We start from the raw sequence: 17,290 nt of genomic DNA on the forward strand, positions 1-17,290 counted from the left end.
GACAACAAGCGCTCATGTTTATTTGCCAGAAAGCTCTATAATGCTTACAATCAAAGAATAACACACCCAACAAGTAGGTTTAAAGGAATAGTTTAACATTTTGTGAGATGTATTGTTTTGCTTTTTTTGCAGAGAAGATCGATACCACTGTCATCTCACCTCATGCATTAATATTGCGTTCCATTTACCTTGGAACTCGGAAGCCGGGCCTGGGAATGACGTCACACCTGAGTTGAATGCCATTGTTGAAATTCCATTTGCAAGTCGGATTTTTCATTGTGGGGTAGGCTCTAGCCAGGTTAGCCATTGTTAGCAATACCGGTTGATAACGGTTTTGTGTGCATGCAGACAGTGTAACAACATGTCCACAGATAGAAGATGAACAGGACTGTGTGGACGACTGATTAAGTGTGACACAAATAAGACAAAAGTGCTAATAAACTGTATGTTACTACAGCTTTCACTACCGTTGATGGACAGGGCAGCCATGTTGGATTTTGAGCTTGGGGTACTCGGAGGTTGTCCGGGGGCGTGTTTACGACTTTGACCTCGGAAAATCTGACCTCTGAGTACAAATGGAATGCACTATAAGTAAGAAGCTATAGGGCCTGAAAATGATCATCTTACCTTAGCACAAATACTGGAAACGGGGAAACAGCTAGCAATATGCTAACTATCTCCACAATGAAAATCACCTACCAGCACCTCTAAAGCTCACTAATTCAGACATTATATCTCAGTTGTTTAATCCATACTTGTGAATGTAAGTGAGTATGTGAGTTGTGTGAGTTACTTTGACCTTCAAGACTCTAGTCAAAGTAACTCTCACATTTTACATTTGTTTGTGATTAAATAAATGCGATAGAACATAATTTGTGAGCTTTAGCGATGTTGGTATAAGCATATATTTGAACTTTGGACACAGCCAGGCCACCCGTTTTCCTTTGCTTCCAGTTGTTATGCTAAGCTAACGCAGCGTTCCAGTTGAACTGAGAAGTCATTATTTCCGAGTTCCAAGTCAACTGAAGTCGAATTTGCGACTCGGAAAATTAGGAGAACCTCACCAACCCCGACATCACAATCCAACATGGCTGCTCCGAAAGCTGTAGGAATATACTGTTTATTAGCATGTCTGTCTTATTTGTGTCCCATTAAATCAGTTGTACACAGTACTGTCTCTCTTCTATCTGTGGACATGTTGCTACAGTGTTAGTAACTTTAAAATACCCCTACCTTGTTAAATATAATGGTTTTCCAACTTGTCACTCACCTGGTCAACTCGGGTAGGACGTCATTCCCAGTTCTGACCTCTGAATTCCGAGGTAAATGGACAACATAAGCCAATCGCTTACTGACTCAAGCTTTATACCTAATGTACAGACATGAGAGTGGTATCGATCTTCTCATCTAACTCCCTGCAATACGTGTCTTTCCCTAAATGTTGAACTATTCCTTTAACTTGGGGGGGTAGGTAAACAGGGGAATTTTGTGCTCTTTTTTTATTGAAACCCCATGTTGTGAGTTATGCCTGATTCAGGTATATTTGACATAAAGTATAGTAAACATACTTCGTATCTCTTTTTTCAAATGCTGAGTAACTCATTTTACAGTATAACTTTAGATAGGCATGCATTGTTTATTCAGTACTGTATATATCGACATCAGTGTCAAGACAAACGTTTGCACATGCTGATAGTGACCTTCTCATGTGGAGAGACAGAGGAGGGAATCTGCGCCTGCTCGTTTTCTGTCAGCCAGTTCCGCCGAGCGAGCTCTTCCCACTCTGCCTGCATCTTATCCCAGAACTCAGTGTCTGACTACAGAGAGAGCGAGAGAGAGAGAGAGAGAATGGGAGGAAGGATAGATGTGGGAAGGGGGAGAATGAGGGAATGAGTGATTAGTGCACACAATAAAACAACAGCTAATGTAATTTCCTGTCAACCTGCTGTTGGAAATGTCACGTCTGTCTGGCTCACTGGCTGTAAAGTATGCACAGTGATGTTAATAGGTAAGCGTCCTGTGTCTGACGCATTAAAATCTCAAAGGACGCTGTAAACTCACTATCCATGCTTCCTGGGGACGCACCCAGTTTTTTTTCCCTGATAATGCTACATTGTGAACAACAAAATCTGTGTTGAAATCATAAAAATAAACAAAACTTAAAAGAACGTACACACAGTTCTTATTAAACCTCATATATATGATTTGTACATATGTCATACATCACTTGTTGGGAGATAAGTTTCTTTTTCTGTCCTTTTTATGTGAGTTTTCTTCCAGCTGGCTGATTCAAATGGTTCTTGGCTGTCTTCCTTTCAGAGGCAGAGCAAAGTGGGAAGAATAATGCCAAACAGAGCAGAACAGCCTCCTGTGACTTATTGAGTCCTTTTTAGCCAGAAACTCATTAGTACATGACAGCACTGTGTACAGTAAATGTGTGTGTAGTGACACTGTAGCGGGGTAAAGGGTCAGAAAGATCTATTGTATGAATTTGTGTCTGTCGTAGTGTCAAAGGTCTTCTCATCTCTACATCTTAGAGGATTGTGTCCTGAAAATTGTCTTGGTGGCTTTTAAATATGTATTTAATCTTATCAAACTGCAATTAAAATTTGACTGTGAATGCAAAATTTATTACAATGCATTTTACAATGTATGTGAAATTTCACTCTTAGTTTTACAGCTGCTCCGTTTCTTTTGCAGTGGTGAGTAAAAGTAGCAACACTGCAATTAAAAATACATTTACATATAAAAGTGTATCAATAGATAAGGTAAAGTATATTAGTGTTTTTAGCTAAATGTATCCAAATAAACGTACTCGATATGCAGAATAACCCGTTTTAGTCTTTATTATTCTATGTTATTTAATTGGATTATTACCTCTGCCAAGGAGGGTATGTTTTCGCTTTGTTTGTCTTGTTTGTAAGCAGGATTGGGGAAAACTACTGGCCTGATTTTCATGAAACTTTGTGAATGGGTGTAGCATGGGCCAAGGAAGAACCCATTACATTTTGGGGAACATACACAAGTATTTTTCACTTTCCTTAAAAATTGTGAGATAGGGCTTGGTCTTGGGGGAGGTCTGCGCTCTCCCGAGGGCCCTTCCAGTTATTACTGCATTAATGGAAATGTCATTATTATATTGAAACTTGTTGGTTTGCTGCTTTGGAAGAAGAAAGTTGAATGTTTTCACTGTGTAATCTGGAAGAAATGGAAAAAGATTTCTACTGCCCTTTATCCTCTAGACTTAGATTTTGTATTGAATGATATAGAAGATACAAGTAAGTTACTGGATATGTATGGTGTTTGAAAAAGAGACCTTCAAATTGACAGTTTACTTAGTCAATGCATTTTGAGGAAGAGAACCTTGTATCAGTACTATTGTTGTTGCTTTTTACTATTAGATTGATTTGTGAGCAGACCAACAGGAAGCTTTTCTCTGTTGTACTATATTGATGTATTGTGAAGGTGTTTTATAATCCCATGAGGGATGGGCCATGAGATGCCAGGACACTTACATTCATCCATGTGCAAACAGAACTTTAATGATGTACCTTGTCAAGGGGGAACTATCTTTTAAGCTACTTTTATATGTTGTTAATTTAACCTGTAACATTACATCATCATTTATAAACTGCTCATATGTCTTGGAATTTGCAAAGCAACTAGAAAAGCTGTTGAGTAAATGTAGTGAACTACAAAACAGTATTTTCCTTTTGAGATGTAGTGAAGTGGAAGTATAAAGTAACATAAAATGGAAACATCCAAGTAAGGTACAATTTACATATACCTCAACTTGTACTTGCTGTAAGTACAGTACTTGAAAATGTACATAGTTACTTTCACCACTGTACCTTTTTGTAATGAATGTCATGGGACCAACTGTTCCAGCCCTGCGGCACAATCCCTACACAGTCCAGCACTGCTGCTGGCCTCTTGCAATTTCAGCTTTATGCTCATGTGAATGGTTCCCATGCTACAGCCATGATGCTCGTTTACATAATATAGTCTACATTTTTGGTTTCATTATTTTCCATTGTGTTGTGGGCCTGTATTTGTACTGTGCCTTAGTCCATATTCTCGTTATTTGCATCTCATAGACAGTCAGTTGTTTGCGTTGTGAAATCCCATCTGGTGTGTCCGCTCCACGTGTGATGACAAATTGCTTGCAGTATTGAAATGGAGTAAATATATGGATGTGTTTTTAATTTACAAGAAATCTAGTCATATTTCTTTATGCTGGTGCTTTTTACACTGGTATTGCCAGTTTAATTATGTGGAACAAGACAACGATACAGCAAGGCAATCTATATCCTGTGTATCACTGGAGTGAACCCATAGCGACTCTAATTTCAGCAGCTCTGATGAAGTGTTATGTGAAATAGATTGAATCCAGAGTGCTTTCTGCCGCCAAATATGTCACCACTGTTTGGAAATAAAGTGGGGGTTGCAGCGTAGGGTGGGGGATTCATTAGTTACTTCATTAATAAATTATTGCTATGTGCAACATAAATAATCATGGCAAAGGTTACACATACCCTCGACTGTTAGTGTCACTTTCTTTTAGAAAAGGTTTATTTATGTTTGCCTCTAAAATCCAATTAGTGTTTCTTAGTCAGATGGACAGAGGTAATAAATAAAGTGAAAATAAATGTACGCTGCCAGTAAGGTAATTTGTAGAACTAAGAACTAAGATAAACTATGCTAGGTTAACTGAAAACACAGAAACAAATGATTTTAAAAAAATAAAGAAAAAATGGTGCAAAACAATTGCTTCAGACTATATTTCACGAAAATAGTGAATTGTACCCTGACTGGGAAAACATAATTAAAATGGATTATAAAAAACCACAGATGTATGTTTTGCTCTAGGAATAGAATATAAATAATTATTGATTATAATTAACAGCTCTCAGAAGATTTGTTTGGTGTCAGTTCATCCTCAATAAAGCAATACAGTTATTCATTGCCAAGCAAACAAAATATACCCTGCGGCATTATTATTAGATAAAGGATATTTATCCTGTGTTCTCTTGAATTTGGATATTCCACAAATACAGATCATAACCATGTCTCAAATTATACAAATCTTTCAGTCTCTGTCTGTAGACCATTTAGCACATGAATAAATGTATAAAGGGAAATGTAGGCCTATAGACTTTGAAGCTTTTGGCAACCATCAAACACGCTATTTCAGGCAAATAAAGTGACTCATTTTTCATGATCCGCTTACTCAGTGTTTTTACTGCTGAAATGAACATTTTCAAGACCCCATAAATTAAAGCAGCTCCCTCTTGTTGAATTGGTAAACCGAAGTGATGTTTGAATTTCCGTTAATTTGTTGCTTTAGTAAGATTTTTAAATTCCTGGAGCAACTGCTTTTTTTTTTTTTTTTGCCAAAATCAGATGCGTTCAGCAAAAGAATATTTGATATAAGTCTTGATATGTCTGTGAGTGCTTCTCAAGTGGACTCTAACCATATCTGTTTATGTCGGTTTGAGTTGTGTTAGCTTCAACCTTTGGAGGAAACTAAGGTTTACTAATCCACCTTGGCCATTACTTAAAGTCTCATTATTTACCAGTGACATGGAGCAGCCTCCAAACAAGCTCTCCTCATCTCCAGAGCAAGGCTGGCCTTTTAATGTTAATGAGCCACCCACAGCTCTGCTGCATAGGCCAAGTCTGTGGTCAGCAAGACAAAAATAGGAAGCTCGAGTCCCGATAATGTCACTCGTTTTGGGAGACCATGTGATTACACACTATATGGATGTCTGTGATAACAACACAGAGCTACTGTGTCCAGGGCATGCAGTCAATGCAGTCAACTGTGAATTTATGACATGCTAATAGTGTTGTGATATGTGTTGTTGCTTGGTAATTGTGGGCTAAATGAAGGATGCTTTCACACCTGGAGTTTAGTTTGTTTGGTCTGGACCATGGTTAAAAAAAATCTTCCCTACTGTTACAAAAATCGAACGAAAAAATTACTGATTTTGAGCATTATTACTCAATACTGCAACTCAACCTCATTTTATGAATATTGATGAACAATGTAGTAAAAGGAAAAGAGGCGTCTTTCATTGTCCTACTGTCCTTAAATCCTGTAGTTGGTCCCCTTTGTTTTCTCGCCACAAACCCCATTTACAGTCTGCTTGCTGGTCTTTTATGTGTGAAAAGAAACCGAAGCAATGGCAAAATGCAACAAGTTTACCAACCTATCAGTCAGTCGGGCCAGAGCAAACAAACTGTGGGTTTGAAAACACCCTAATGCTCTTCTTTTTGGGCGTTCTCGCTGCAGTCGTTTTGTCTGCACCAGAGATTGAATGACATCTTTTTCACCAGCCCAAACAGAATGAACCGAACATGCAAACACACCAGGTATAAAAGCACCCTAAAACAAAAGCCTTTCATGTACTCTGTCAACAGCACACTTGACACAACAACGTAAGAGGACGAGGTATAGAATAGAATAGAATAAATCTTTATTTTCCACCGGGGTGGAAATTTTCCTTTGGCTCACCAGACATACAAGAAATAAACATACAGACAACATATCAGACATAGTAAGTTGAATATAAAAAAAGATATCAAGATAAAAACAAATATAGCTTTTGTCTTCACAGTTTCACTTTATGTATTTTCTGCACTGTTAGCTTCTTTGCTATATTTACCCCTGTATGCACCTCTGACCCCATTAATTTCCTCTGTGGGACAATAAAGTTACATTTTAATTTGCACTTGCCGGGTTTTTGGCAGATGCCTTGTGCACCCTCATTCTCATGTTGCCAGCTACACTAGAATGGTTTGGAGTTTGCTTGAGGACACACTGATGGAAGTTGTTGAAGGAGGTAAAAGCATTACTCACTATTTTTCCCATCCGCATTTTCCCAGCAGGTCTGTAGATTAAAACCACTGACCTTTTAAACGAAAGCTCTAACTCTAACTGCTAGGCAGATGCCTCTGCAATCTCCCACTAAACAAGAACTGCCTTAGACCAATATCCTGTTTTAATCAAACAAGAGGCCACACAGTCACCTTCATCTCGTCTTTATCGCCACTGTGGGAGCCTGTCAGGCCTCACAGCCAAAACACTGTTCCCTGAAGTCACAATTTACCCTGCTGCTGCTCCAATGGTTCTCGATTTAATAAAAGTATTACATTGTCATCAGCTCAGAGTAATTGACGGTATCCTCATGTGACATGGACAGTCACTTACCTACTGAGAAAATATCTTCATCAGCCTCTTTGTAAATTAATTCAAAGCTGAGGTCCCTCTCAAGGCCCACTGCCATTTTATTCTCCCTTTTCAAGGATTTTTACACACAAACACAGTTTCTCATCAGTGCCAACTTTGTAAAATGGATGATATTTGGGAGCTTAATTCCTTGTCTACTCCCTCTGTGGGTCCTAAATTTCTTTCTTTCGGCTGCTTCGTCAAATTGAATGAATTGGCAGGAAGGCGGTGTGCTGATTTAATGTTAGCTCTGCCGTCTGAGCTGTCTTCACCTCCATGTCTTCATAAGTATGAAACCGCATGCACATGCACAGCTTCTTGAATGGAAATTATGTGATTGTGGGCTTTGACATTGGCAGTTGAAGCCAAAATGGCTGACCCCTTGCATCACAGCTCCTCTAGAGTGGAGGCCAGCACTCAGGCTGCTCAATCGAAACTGTGAGATACTGTTACAATCGATGGTCCATGCTCAGACGCTTGTCCAGGAGCATCTCAGAATCTCATCACTTACCTGCCCTCTGGCTGACGCTTGTGCTTAAATTGTGCAAATATTTTGGAGGATGCAGTTTTACGGGTAATACAAGATGTGACATAATCGTTAACTTTAACTTTGGGAAGGGATCCCCAAGCTGCTGCTTCTCCTACTTTCTCAACGTCTTCCTGTCCCTGCTCTATTATTTATTGACCATTACAACTAGCTCAGTGTGCAACAGTCTACTGTAGCCCTCAGTAAAGCTAAAGTAACTCAATAGTGCAGGGTTCACTCCCATTTTCTTGGAAAGGAGATGTCCATTGAGGGTTTTATCGCAAGTATAAAACAAAACTTTCTTGTACAGTACAGACACTTGATGTAACCTTTCAAAAATATATTTAGCTGAAAGAAAAGCTATTGCAAAATAGGAAGAAAAAAACTCAAAGTGTGGATGAAAATTAATTTTCCGTCCATCTCATTAGTAAATAAAATAGCAACTTAATGTACAATGACATCGAAGAAGGAAAGTTGATGAAAGTACTTCAAACAAAAGCGTATTCTTTCTCAGAGATGTAGGAGGTTTTCAAGTAATTTTCCATGTTATCATGGCAAACTATCACATTCTTGATAGCACAAGAGCGTCAGACATACTTCACAACTCAACACATGGAGGGTGTCGGTACACAGTCCTGTGACGAATTAAGCAATATATAATTACTGTAACTTCGCTATCCCCTCTGGTATCTGATATGTCTGGCGGTAAAATGACTGACCTATTTACCTTCCTATTGTTAGCCAGCTCAGTGTTGTGAATATGTCTCTGGGTCAAACACCTTGTGAACTTGAGTGTGTGTAAATTTAGCATGGACTATTAAACTGTCAGCTACCACTACAGGGGCGAAAACATTACAGGAAGCATAATAGTGGCCATTTGACAAGGAGATGAAAGGGCTGAAGGGGTTAAATGGAAATCAGCTCCACAGGACTTTAAGTACATCAATTTAAATTGCATGAATGATATGAGGCTGCATGGGCAATGATGTTGGAAATGTGATACTGAAAAAAGGTGTCTTGGCATGAAGTTCACAGAATACTTAGTTTATTTCATCTCCTTATTTATAATATTTCTGAGAGCACTCAATGGATTTTTCCATCCCTTTCTCAAAAAGTTGGGGACGAACTGCAGGGTTGGAGTTTCTACTGAGAAAAATATGTCCTTTACTAAATAGGAATATGAAAAAGATATATGACCAGTTTCTTACATTTTATGAACACAATTCTCATTTGATCTGTCCTGGGTGGTCAAAGGTCTGAGTAGCCCCATTTTGGACAGTCTTATTCGCTGCAGCGCAGTCATTGGAAACTGTTTGGAAAAGGGCTAGCACTTTAAAAACAAAAATACCTGGAAGGTGATTGGATGAACCATCTGTCTATCATGTTCACCATTGTTGTTTTGAACGAACACACAACGATCGCGGTGTGTGTGACGGCCATGGTCGTGGCCGTCACACACACCTAAGCAGCCTGTAGCTGTCAGTAGCTCATTACCTGATGCTGATTGGTCTGCTGCTGTTCAGACACAAACACATTACTGGAAGCCTGACAAGATGAATTTCCGCATTATATGTGATCCTGTGATTCTCATGTGATCGTGTGATATCGTGAGAACTGGTGGTGGGGACATTAAGTGGATGTGCATTTGCCAAACCAACCTGTATGTCCTCATTCTTGAAACCATTTCCATTGTGAAATTAAAACATGCTATTGAAAACCCCTCTCATAAAGGATAAATGTCAACTTTGTGTAGCTTATCCAAGTTTATTTTCAAGTGTGCCCAGGATGAGCTCCCTGTTGCCCCTTGTGGTAGATGAGGGAAATAGCTCCCACTACAGAAGCAGCTCTCAGCAACTGTAGCTGTACTGTAGTTTTTTGTTTCCAACCCTGTCTGCTAATTACTGGCCCAGTAATATGCCCAGTTCAGCTCTGAAATGTTTTCAGAAACTATTTTTCGATTTTTAAAGAAGACTTTAAAATTAAGGGCTCAGGGGTTAGGTTGACAAATTGGCAAATAGGTCTGAAGTCACGGTAATCTATCAAAGAACACTTTTTGAGCTGCTCGGGATTCAGTATCTTGCTGCTTGGATCCCAGTCATCTGTTTCAAGCAATATCTTTAACCACTAGTCCACTCTGAAGGGCCATTCACATTGTACGCGCAAACCCATTATTATGAAACCCATTATTGTCAATGGCTTGCGCGCGCAAGAACTGGTCTGCCGCTGCGCTGAGCTGAGCAAACCGCAGCGCAAGCGGCATTTTGTGGCTGGCCGCTCTTGCGCCTGCCACGGCCAAAGTTCAACATGGTTCAACTTTGACCGTGACGTGTCTGAATAAAAAGAAAAAAAGTAAACACCGAACACATGTGGATCCACAAACGGAACAAGGCTTTCTTTTGTTTCAAAGACAGAAACATCGTCTCCACCAAATCAATACTGCGTATACTACACAATGTTGCATGTAGCCTACTGCACGTCAGATGTAAACACCGGACGCAGACGTGACGTGCATTCAAATATTGGCACATGTATGACGTAAATTTGCACTGCGCACGGTGGCGAGCACAACAAATATAGTTGGGAATAGGACAACCTAGCGGTGAGCGCAGCGCATGCCGCGTACAATATAAACGGCCCCTGATGCTTCCAAAAAACCCAGACAAAGCTGACAAGGACAGTGCACCGAGGAGACAAAGTTCTGCTGTTTAATATTGAAAAACCCACTTTCCTGTTAAGTCTTTTTTATTAAAAGCCAGTGGTAGAGATGGCTCTCTGTTGACAGGTGACAGATGTGAGTTGTACTAAGCGGCACTCTGCTTACCTCAACAGCAGCCTTGGCTCGCTCAAACTCTTCTTCCAGGGACTGATGTCTGGACAGGAGAGCGCTGCCCCACCGCTGCTCCTTGCTTAGGCGAGCCTGACACACACACACACACACACACACACACACACACACACACACACACACACACACACACACACACACACACACACACACACACACACACACACACACACACACACACACACGTTTCATAATGTATACATATATACACAAACAAAATCCATTAAACATACACACTCACATTCACACAACACATCACAAGCAACCACGCGCACACACATATCCACATAGCACACCACACATACACAACCAGCCAGAGGGAGAGACAGGCAGGGAGAGTGTGCAGGGTCAGCCGTCTCTGCTTTCTCAGGGACGAGTAAATATCCCTACCTCGACAAAGCCTCTGACATGCTTAGGAAGGCCAGCAGAATCACTACTGTCAGCATTTTGCCCCACCCCGTATCTGAATGCCATGGTACTCATCCAGCCTCTTGCAATTTCACTCCCCCACCCTCTCCCTTTCCCATGCTCCTGCACGTGCAATATCTGAAATATGCTGATAGCCTCTTGGTTACAAACTTACATATAAAGCATTGCTCTGCTGTGAAAATGAAAATCAACCAATTACACGCCTGTGGTTTTGTGTTATGAGAGTGCGGGGCAGTTTACAGGATTCCACATTACACCTTCACATTTAAGTAGATGGTTTTGAGATACCCTGTCATGCTCAGATGTGATATGAGCCTAGAATTTCTGTAAATGGCTGTATGTATTCCAGGACTAGAAAATCCATTGCAGAGCCTAGGGAATTAATTGCTCCATGTCAGTGGCTTCCCCCAGAAAAAGCCATTGAGTACCTGTAACAATTCCCATCTACAGACTGCCATTATGCAAGATTAATTGGGGTTACTTAATCTCAGTATTAATGGACTCAGAAGAAACTGCCTCATCCATTTATTGTAGATAACAATATATATATATATATATTTTTTATAAACAAAAATGCATGCAGTGTACAATACAACTCACCACATTTACAATGATCTTTGCTGTGTTGTGTGAAGAAACTGCAGTATGCTGTAATAGGGTTGTTCAAGGAAAAATCCACCCCAAAACCACACTATTTACAAAACAGGTTCTGACCATTTTGTTGCTTTCTGGTCTTTATTGGTTGTAATTATTTATTTTATCCCCCTGACGTCTAGCAAGAATTGTCATCCTGAGATTTCCAGTCTAGCCGTAGTTTAACACCAGAAACGAATAACATGAAAAAATCTGTAGTTGGATTTAGGCTCTGTTGCCAGTGTTTCAGAAACAAACAGGGCGTTTTTCATTTTCACTTGAATACAAGAGCGTCAATGTAGAAGAGGCAGTGACAACAATCAGTTTGCCAACACAAGACTTAATAGACCAGAATGCAATGCAGCCTGTTTTGAATCAGAGGTGTTAGTAATTTGTTTTCATACTGAATGTCCATATGTATACCTTTTCATTTACAGCACCAAGTTCACATCTGTTCTTTTGGGTTTGTGGAATGGCATCATGGGAAATGGAGTCCTGAAGTAGACAAGGCAGATTGAGAGAAATTGACTGTTCGTTAAGCCCTGACCCCCTAAGCTACTGTTACTGTCCAATTTAACATTCACACACAGTACGCAGTTTACCATGATGATGGTGGCAGATTTACCACTCATTGTTTTTTTTTAATTTTATTTCATACAGAGGCCGACAAAAGCAGCTTGACTGGTGAATTTTGATTATGCCATTGCCAACTGACATTACAATTGACAATACATTTTCACTGTCAGACTTGATCAACTATAGCTATCTAGCTAATTAAGCTATCATTGTCTTTTTAATGTTTCAGCTGACGTTTTTTAATTAATTAGATTCCTGTAAAAGGAGTCTTTAAATACTGTATGCATTTGATGGCTACATACATGATGTCATGCTAAAAAATCTGAGGCTAAAGCTGCATGTCTCAGCATCCTCACTAGTCAGCTGACTTAAACCTCCTCAAACCCATCACCAAATCAACCCACCGAACTTTGGGGGACCGAGCCTTTGCAATAGCTGTCCCCACTCTCTGGAACTCACTCCCCATCCACATCAGAAACTCGGACTCACTGAACACCTATAAAAAACTGCTCAAAACTCATTTGTTTCAATTGGCCTATTCATAATTTACAATAATCACTCATCTTGTTTGTTTGTTTGTTTGTTTGTTTCTTTTGTTTGTAAAGCGTCTTTGAGTTCCATGTAAAGCGCTATATAAAACTTATGTATTATTATTATTATTATTATTATTAATGATTCATGTAGCTATAGACATGGAAATATAAACAAAGAAGTGTTGTCTACTGCAGTGTAGAGCCAGTTAAATCACACGGTGGTTTTGTTTCACCATATACCATTTGGCTGTTTAGCTTACATATTTGTTTGTATTTCAAACAGTATATTTTTACTTTACTGTAACAAGAGAAAAGACTTGTGATGAGAATTAACCAATGTGTATTACAAACATATTGCTATCTTGGGTAACATTGGCAGGAGTTGCTAAAGTGTAAACTTCCCTAAATGCCATAAAGAGCAGGACAGAGCTGCTAACTTAACCCCAACTTTGACAGCATCTAGGATCGCCTTCCAAGGGAAATATATTTTGTCGTGAAATTTTTTTTTGGACAGTGATAGTGGAGAGATAGGAAATGCGGGGAAAGTGAGTATGGGAATGAAATGCAGTAAATGGTTTGGCCAACCAGGAATAGAACCGGCGACTCCCTACTCGGGGCATTTGCGCCAATGTATGTGCCCTAATCACTTTGTTGTCGGGTCTTCCTGGAATCTATTGGGCGCTTTAAACTGATGATATTTAACACTGCATCATCATCTGAGGGTGGATTTTTCCTTAACGCTCAAATTTTTGGGCCATTTTTGCGTGTTGGTTGAATGTGTGTAAATCTCATGCAACACAAGTCTCCCTTCTTTGCATGCATTTTCTGTTTGTGTGTGTGTGTGTGTGTGTGTGTATGATACCTGTTAAGTAGGAAGCTAAAACCACACTTTACAGTGTCTCCGTCAGCTATTATGTAACTCCTGAGCTAACAAATTTAGTGTGTTTGTTTGCCAATAACTTCCCTCGGTCAGTTATCTTTAATTCCAAATCTATTATTTATCAGAATGCTGAAACAGTGATGTATGTTTAGCTAGGTTGGTGAAATCAACACTAATGAGCACAGAGTCAGGCAGCTGAATAATTCATAGGCTATTCATTTAATAATGGTGTCTGAAAACAAGACCCGTAATGCAGACCTACACAGAGACATCAACTCAGGAGGAAAGCACTTGACATTTGGACCTCGTAGCACCACAAGGGAACAATCTCAAGGCCAACAGTATATCTGGATTTCCTCAAGTTTGCCTTTTGGCTTCAATAATCTCCTCTTTTTGGTCTTTTAAGTCCAATTTCATGAGATGGTGCGATGCTCTTCCCTATGGTGCAAATGTATAAGTCTTTCAATATCATATGAAAGGATGCATAGGGAGGCTTACATGTCTTCCACTAATATACTGCCTGTTGAGCTGAAATGGAAGAATTGTAGGTGTTAGGACAAAATGATGGGTAAACAATTATTAGGAACAAACTTTAATATTAAAGGAACACGCCGACTTATTGGGAATTTAGCTTATTCACCGTAACCCCCAGAGTAAGACAAGTCGATACATACCCTTCTCATCTCCGTGCATGCTGTAACGCTGTCTGACGGCTCCAGCGGCATCAGCCCATCACAGAACAGGCAGGTGACTGGTTCCAGTAATCCTACTGCTCCAAATAAGTGACAAAATAACGCCAACATGTTCCTATTTACACGTTGTGATTTGTAGAGTCACAGCATGTATAAAAAACAACGTAACATGAGACACAGCCATCTGCTAACCGTAAACAAACCGGGAACTATATTCTCAGGCGGAAGAATATAGTACTTGGGCGGAGTGATATGCTCGCATCAAGCCTGTCTGAGAATATAGTTCCCGGTTTGTTTACGGGTTGAAGAAGATGTCATATGATTATGTTTTTTTGTACACGCTGTGACTCTACAAATCACAACATGTAAATAGGAACATGTTAGTTTTATATTGGAACAGTAGGATTACTGGAAACAATACCTCAGGATCTGTGCTGGGCTAAGCTATTGCTGGAGCCGTCAGACAGCGTTACAGCATGCAGGAGATGAGAAGGGTATGTATCGACATGTATTAACTAAGGATTCATTATCATGCATTAACACGCAGTTGCTGAATAAAGTTAAATTCATCATTTCATAAAATTATCATGAGGCTTTCACCATCAGTCACAACAATATGTTTGAGGTGTATGACGCTTTCTTACTTTAAAAGGATGTTGATTTCAAGTGTAGACAGCGCATACAATAATGATGATTACTGCCTGCTCCTGTCACACTGAGCACTTACTTGAGATGCTAAAGTACACTCGGTCTCCACTTTGGTATTTGCTTCCAAGTTCTTGTTCAATGGCTCCAATTGAGTTTTACAGTCTGTGGACCTAAAGTAGAAGATAAACGTGGTTTACATGATACAGACACATAGAACTCAACTTTATCTTTTTTAAATAAAGAAATATGTAATGGTTAATGACCACCCTGTTCACAATCCAGTGGCTATGCATGTACCCTATGGTGTGTGTGTGTGTGTGTATGTGTGTGTGTGTGTGTGTGTGTGTGTGTGTGTGTGTGTGTGTGCATGCTGGGGGATGTCTGGTGTGTGTGCTAACGGATGTTAGGCTAGGTTATATAAGCGACTAGACCGTTTTCTGATGGACTTAGGGTTAAGGCACTTCTCGTTGTGGCTGCACTGTAGATATTATTCTTTTCATTTCTGACGTTGTGATAGACATTTAATCTGTAACAACCAACCATACCCAATGCACAGTTTTCTGTTAATGCATATGGAATAAATGGACTTCTTGTTGTCACATTTTTGTGGCTGCATGGCAGCTGTCCAGTGCAGAAGTCTTCCACCTTTGCACATGAAGGTTGTTTTTTTCTTTGCCTTGTGCTCACTTGTATCAGGCTTATAGCTATTTTGTTGAATATTCTTTTGCCAAATTTAATTAAAAACTAGATTTATATCGAATGCCCTGTGTGCCATTTCTGCTTTAATGAAAAAAACGAATCACCTATTTTTGCACCCAACATATTGGTGAAGCTCCACCTTAGCACTTGGAGAGACAAAATCCTGGCGCCAGCTATGAGAGTGGTGATGTTAGACCAAATTTAGCTGAAAGATGCTATAAAGCTCTGTTGAGGTGAGGGGAACTACGGAGTCGGCTAACAATTCTGTGAGTTCATCATTACAAGTGACCCCTTTCACATAGGCTACATCTAGTCATGTGATATATTGTTTATAATAAAAATATTGATTTAAAGCACAGAATGTAAATTTTAAGGCATGTAATTGTCCAATATGGGTGTAATTCTTATGGATGATACAAAATGTGGCCCTCTTAATAATGCCTGCTCAGAAAATACCTACCAAAGAAATTCATTGGATGAATTTTTAGATGAACGCCGTCTCTCCAACTTCCATTTTCTGTTGCCATTCCTCTCAGGGTTGGGGTTCAGCTCTTCCCATTTATCCAATGTTAAACCAACTGGTAATGGTAAAAAATTAATTAACAGACTAAATTGACAAAAGAGGCAAGTAAAGTTAATTTGTTTCACCATTGATCAAATGAATCACTTCAAATCTAAAATTCACCTCTGAAATATAATTTACCCTCAGGACAGTCTGTTATCTGTAATGCGAATGTGTATTAAGCACAAAAGTACATTTAAATTTTTGTCATTAAGCAATGACACTAATTTAAAAAAGTAACTAGTTACGTTTTCCTGAAGTTAAAAAGCAATCCTCTTCTGATAACACAGTGAGCTAAAAATAGGGTGACAAAAAACATCTGCTCACAATTCTAACAGGACATATAGTAAAGTTTTTCTTGAAACTGGGATATAATCAATCTCACTGCCATGAATTATTCACCGCACTGTAGTTTGACTCAGTCTGCATAATTAGTTCTCATTGAAGACTTTAACCTTTTTAACTGACAAATAGGAAAGTAATTGGCCGTTTCCTTTTAATGTCTTTTAGGAGGATCCCTTTCATTACAGTAAATTGGCTTGATCCTTCTTTGGTCTATCTTGTGTGCGAGGGAGTCAGTTCCACAGATGATACATAGATGATGATGGGAGTTTGAGTTGTTGGGGTGGGGTGGTGGGAGATTTATGGCTTTTGAGAAACTGGGTGAGATGGTTGTAACAAGATAAAGGGGACTGTATAAAATGATGGGATTTTATTTTTTATAAATGTGTAATCTATTGTATGTACAGTATATGACAGAATATATTGTATGTATATGACATGTAGATAAATATAATAGGACAGCACTCAAATTTGATGCTTTTTATTGCCACATGACGGACGTTCCGGGTAGCGCCCTTCCTCAGCGTGTGCACAGGCAATTATAAACAATGTACTGTATGTATATGACGTGACAGAATGGATCAGTACAATCACATCGATCAATACACACAGACTGAGAGAAATTCAAGTTTTTTCTGTTCAGTAGAAATACCTCACTGTACACTTAATGTAGTGTTAATTTTGTCACCTATTT

At 39.4% G+C, this 17,290-nt stretch overlaps 1 protein-coding gene across 3 annotated transcripts in view; it reads right to left on the minus strand.

The window, feature by feature from the left end:
• pex5la (peroxisomal biogenesis factor 5-like a) overlaps nucleotides 1–17,290 on the minus strand; it is a 92,258-nt gene that overhangs the window by 14,546 nt on the left and 60,422 nt on the right. The window contains exons 5-10 of one of the 3 annotated variants that reach the window (XM_039812117.1): nucleotides 16,153–16,270; nucleotides 15,073–15,163; nucleotides 14,152–14,181; nucleotides 12,088–12,159; nucleotides 10,579–10,674; nucleotides 1,701–1,817 (exon numbers count right to left, since the gene is read on the minus strand). In XM_039812117.1, the coding sequence (XP_039668051.1) occupies nucleotides 1,701–1,817; nucleotides 10,579–10,674; nucleotides 12,088–12,159; nucleotides 14,152–14,181; nucleotides 15,073–15,163; nucleotides 16,153–16,270 (524 nt within the window). The remainder of the gene's footprint in view (nucleotides 1–1,700; nucleotides 1,818–10,578; nucleotides 10,675–12,087; nucleotides 12,160–14,151; nucleotides 14,182–15,072; nucleotides 15,164–16,152; nucleotides 16,271–17,290) is intronic. The other 2 variants (XM_039812118.1, XM_039812119.1) reach the window with 2 other exon arrangements.

The sequence above is a fragment of the Perca fluviatilis genome, chromosome 9 (genome assembly GCF_010015445.1).
Source record: "Perca fluviatilis chromosome 9, GENO_Pfluv_1.0, whole genome shotgun sequence".
Classification (NCBI taxonomy): domain Eukaryota; kingdom Metazoa; phylum Chordata; class Actinopteri; order Perciformes; family Percidae; genus Perca; species Perca fluviatilis.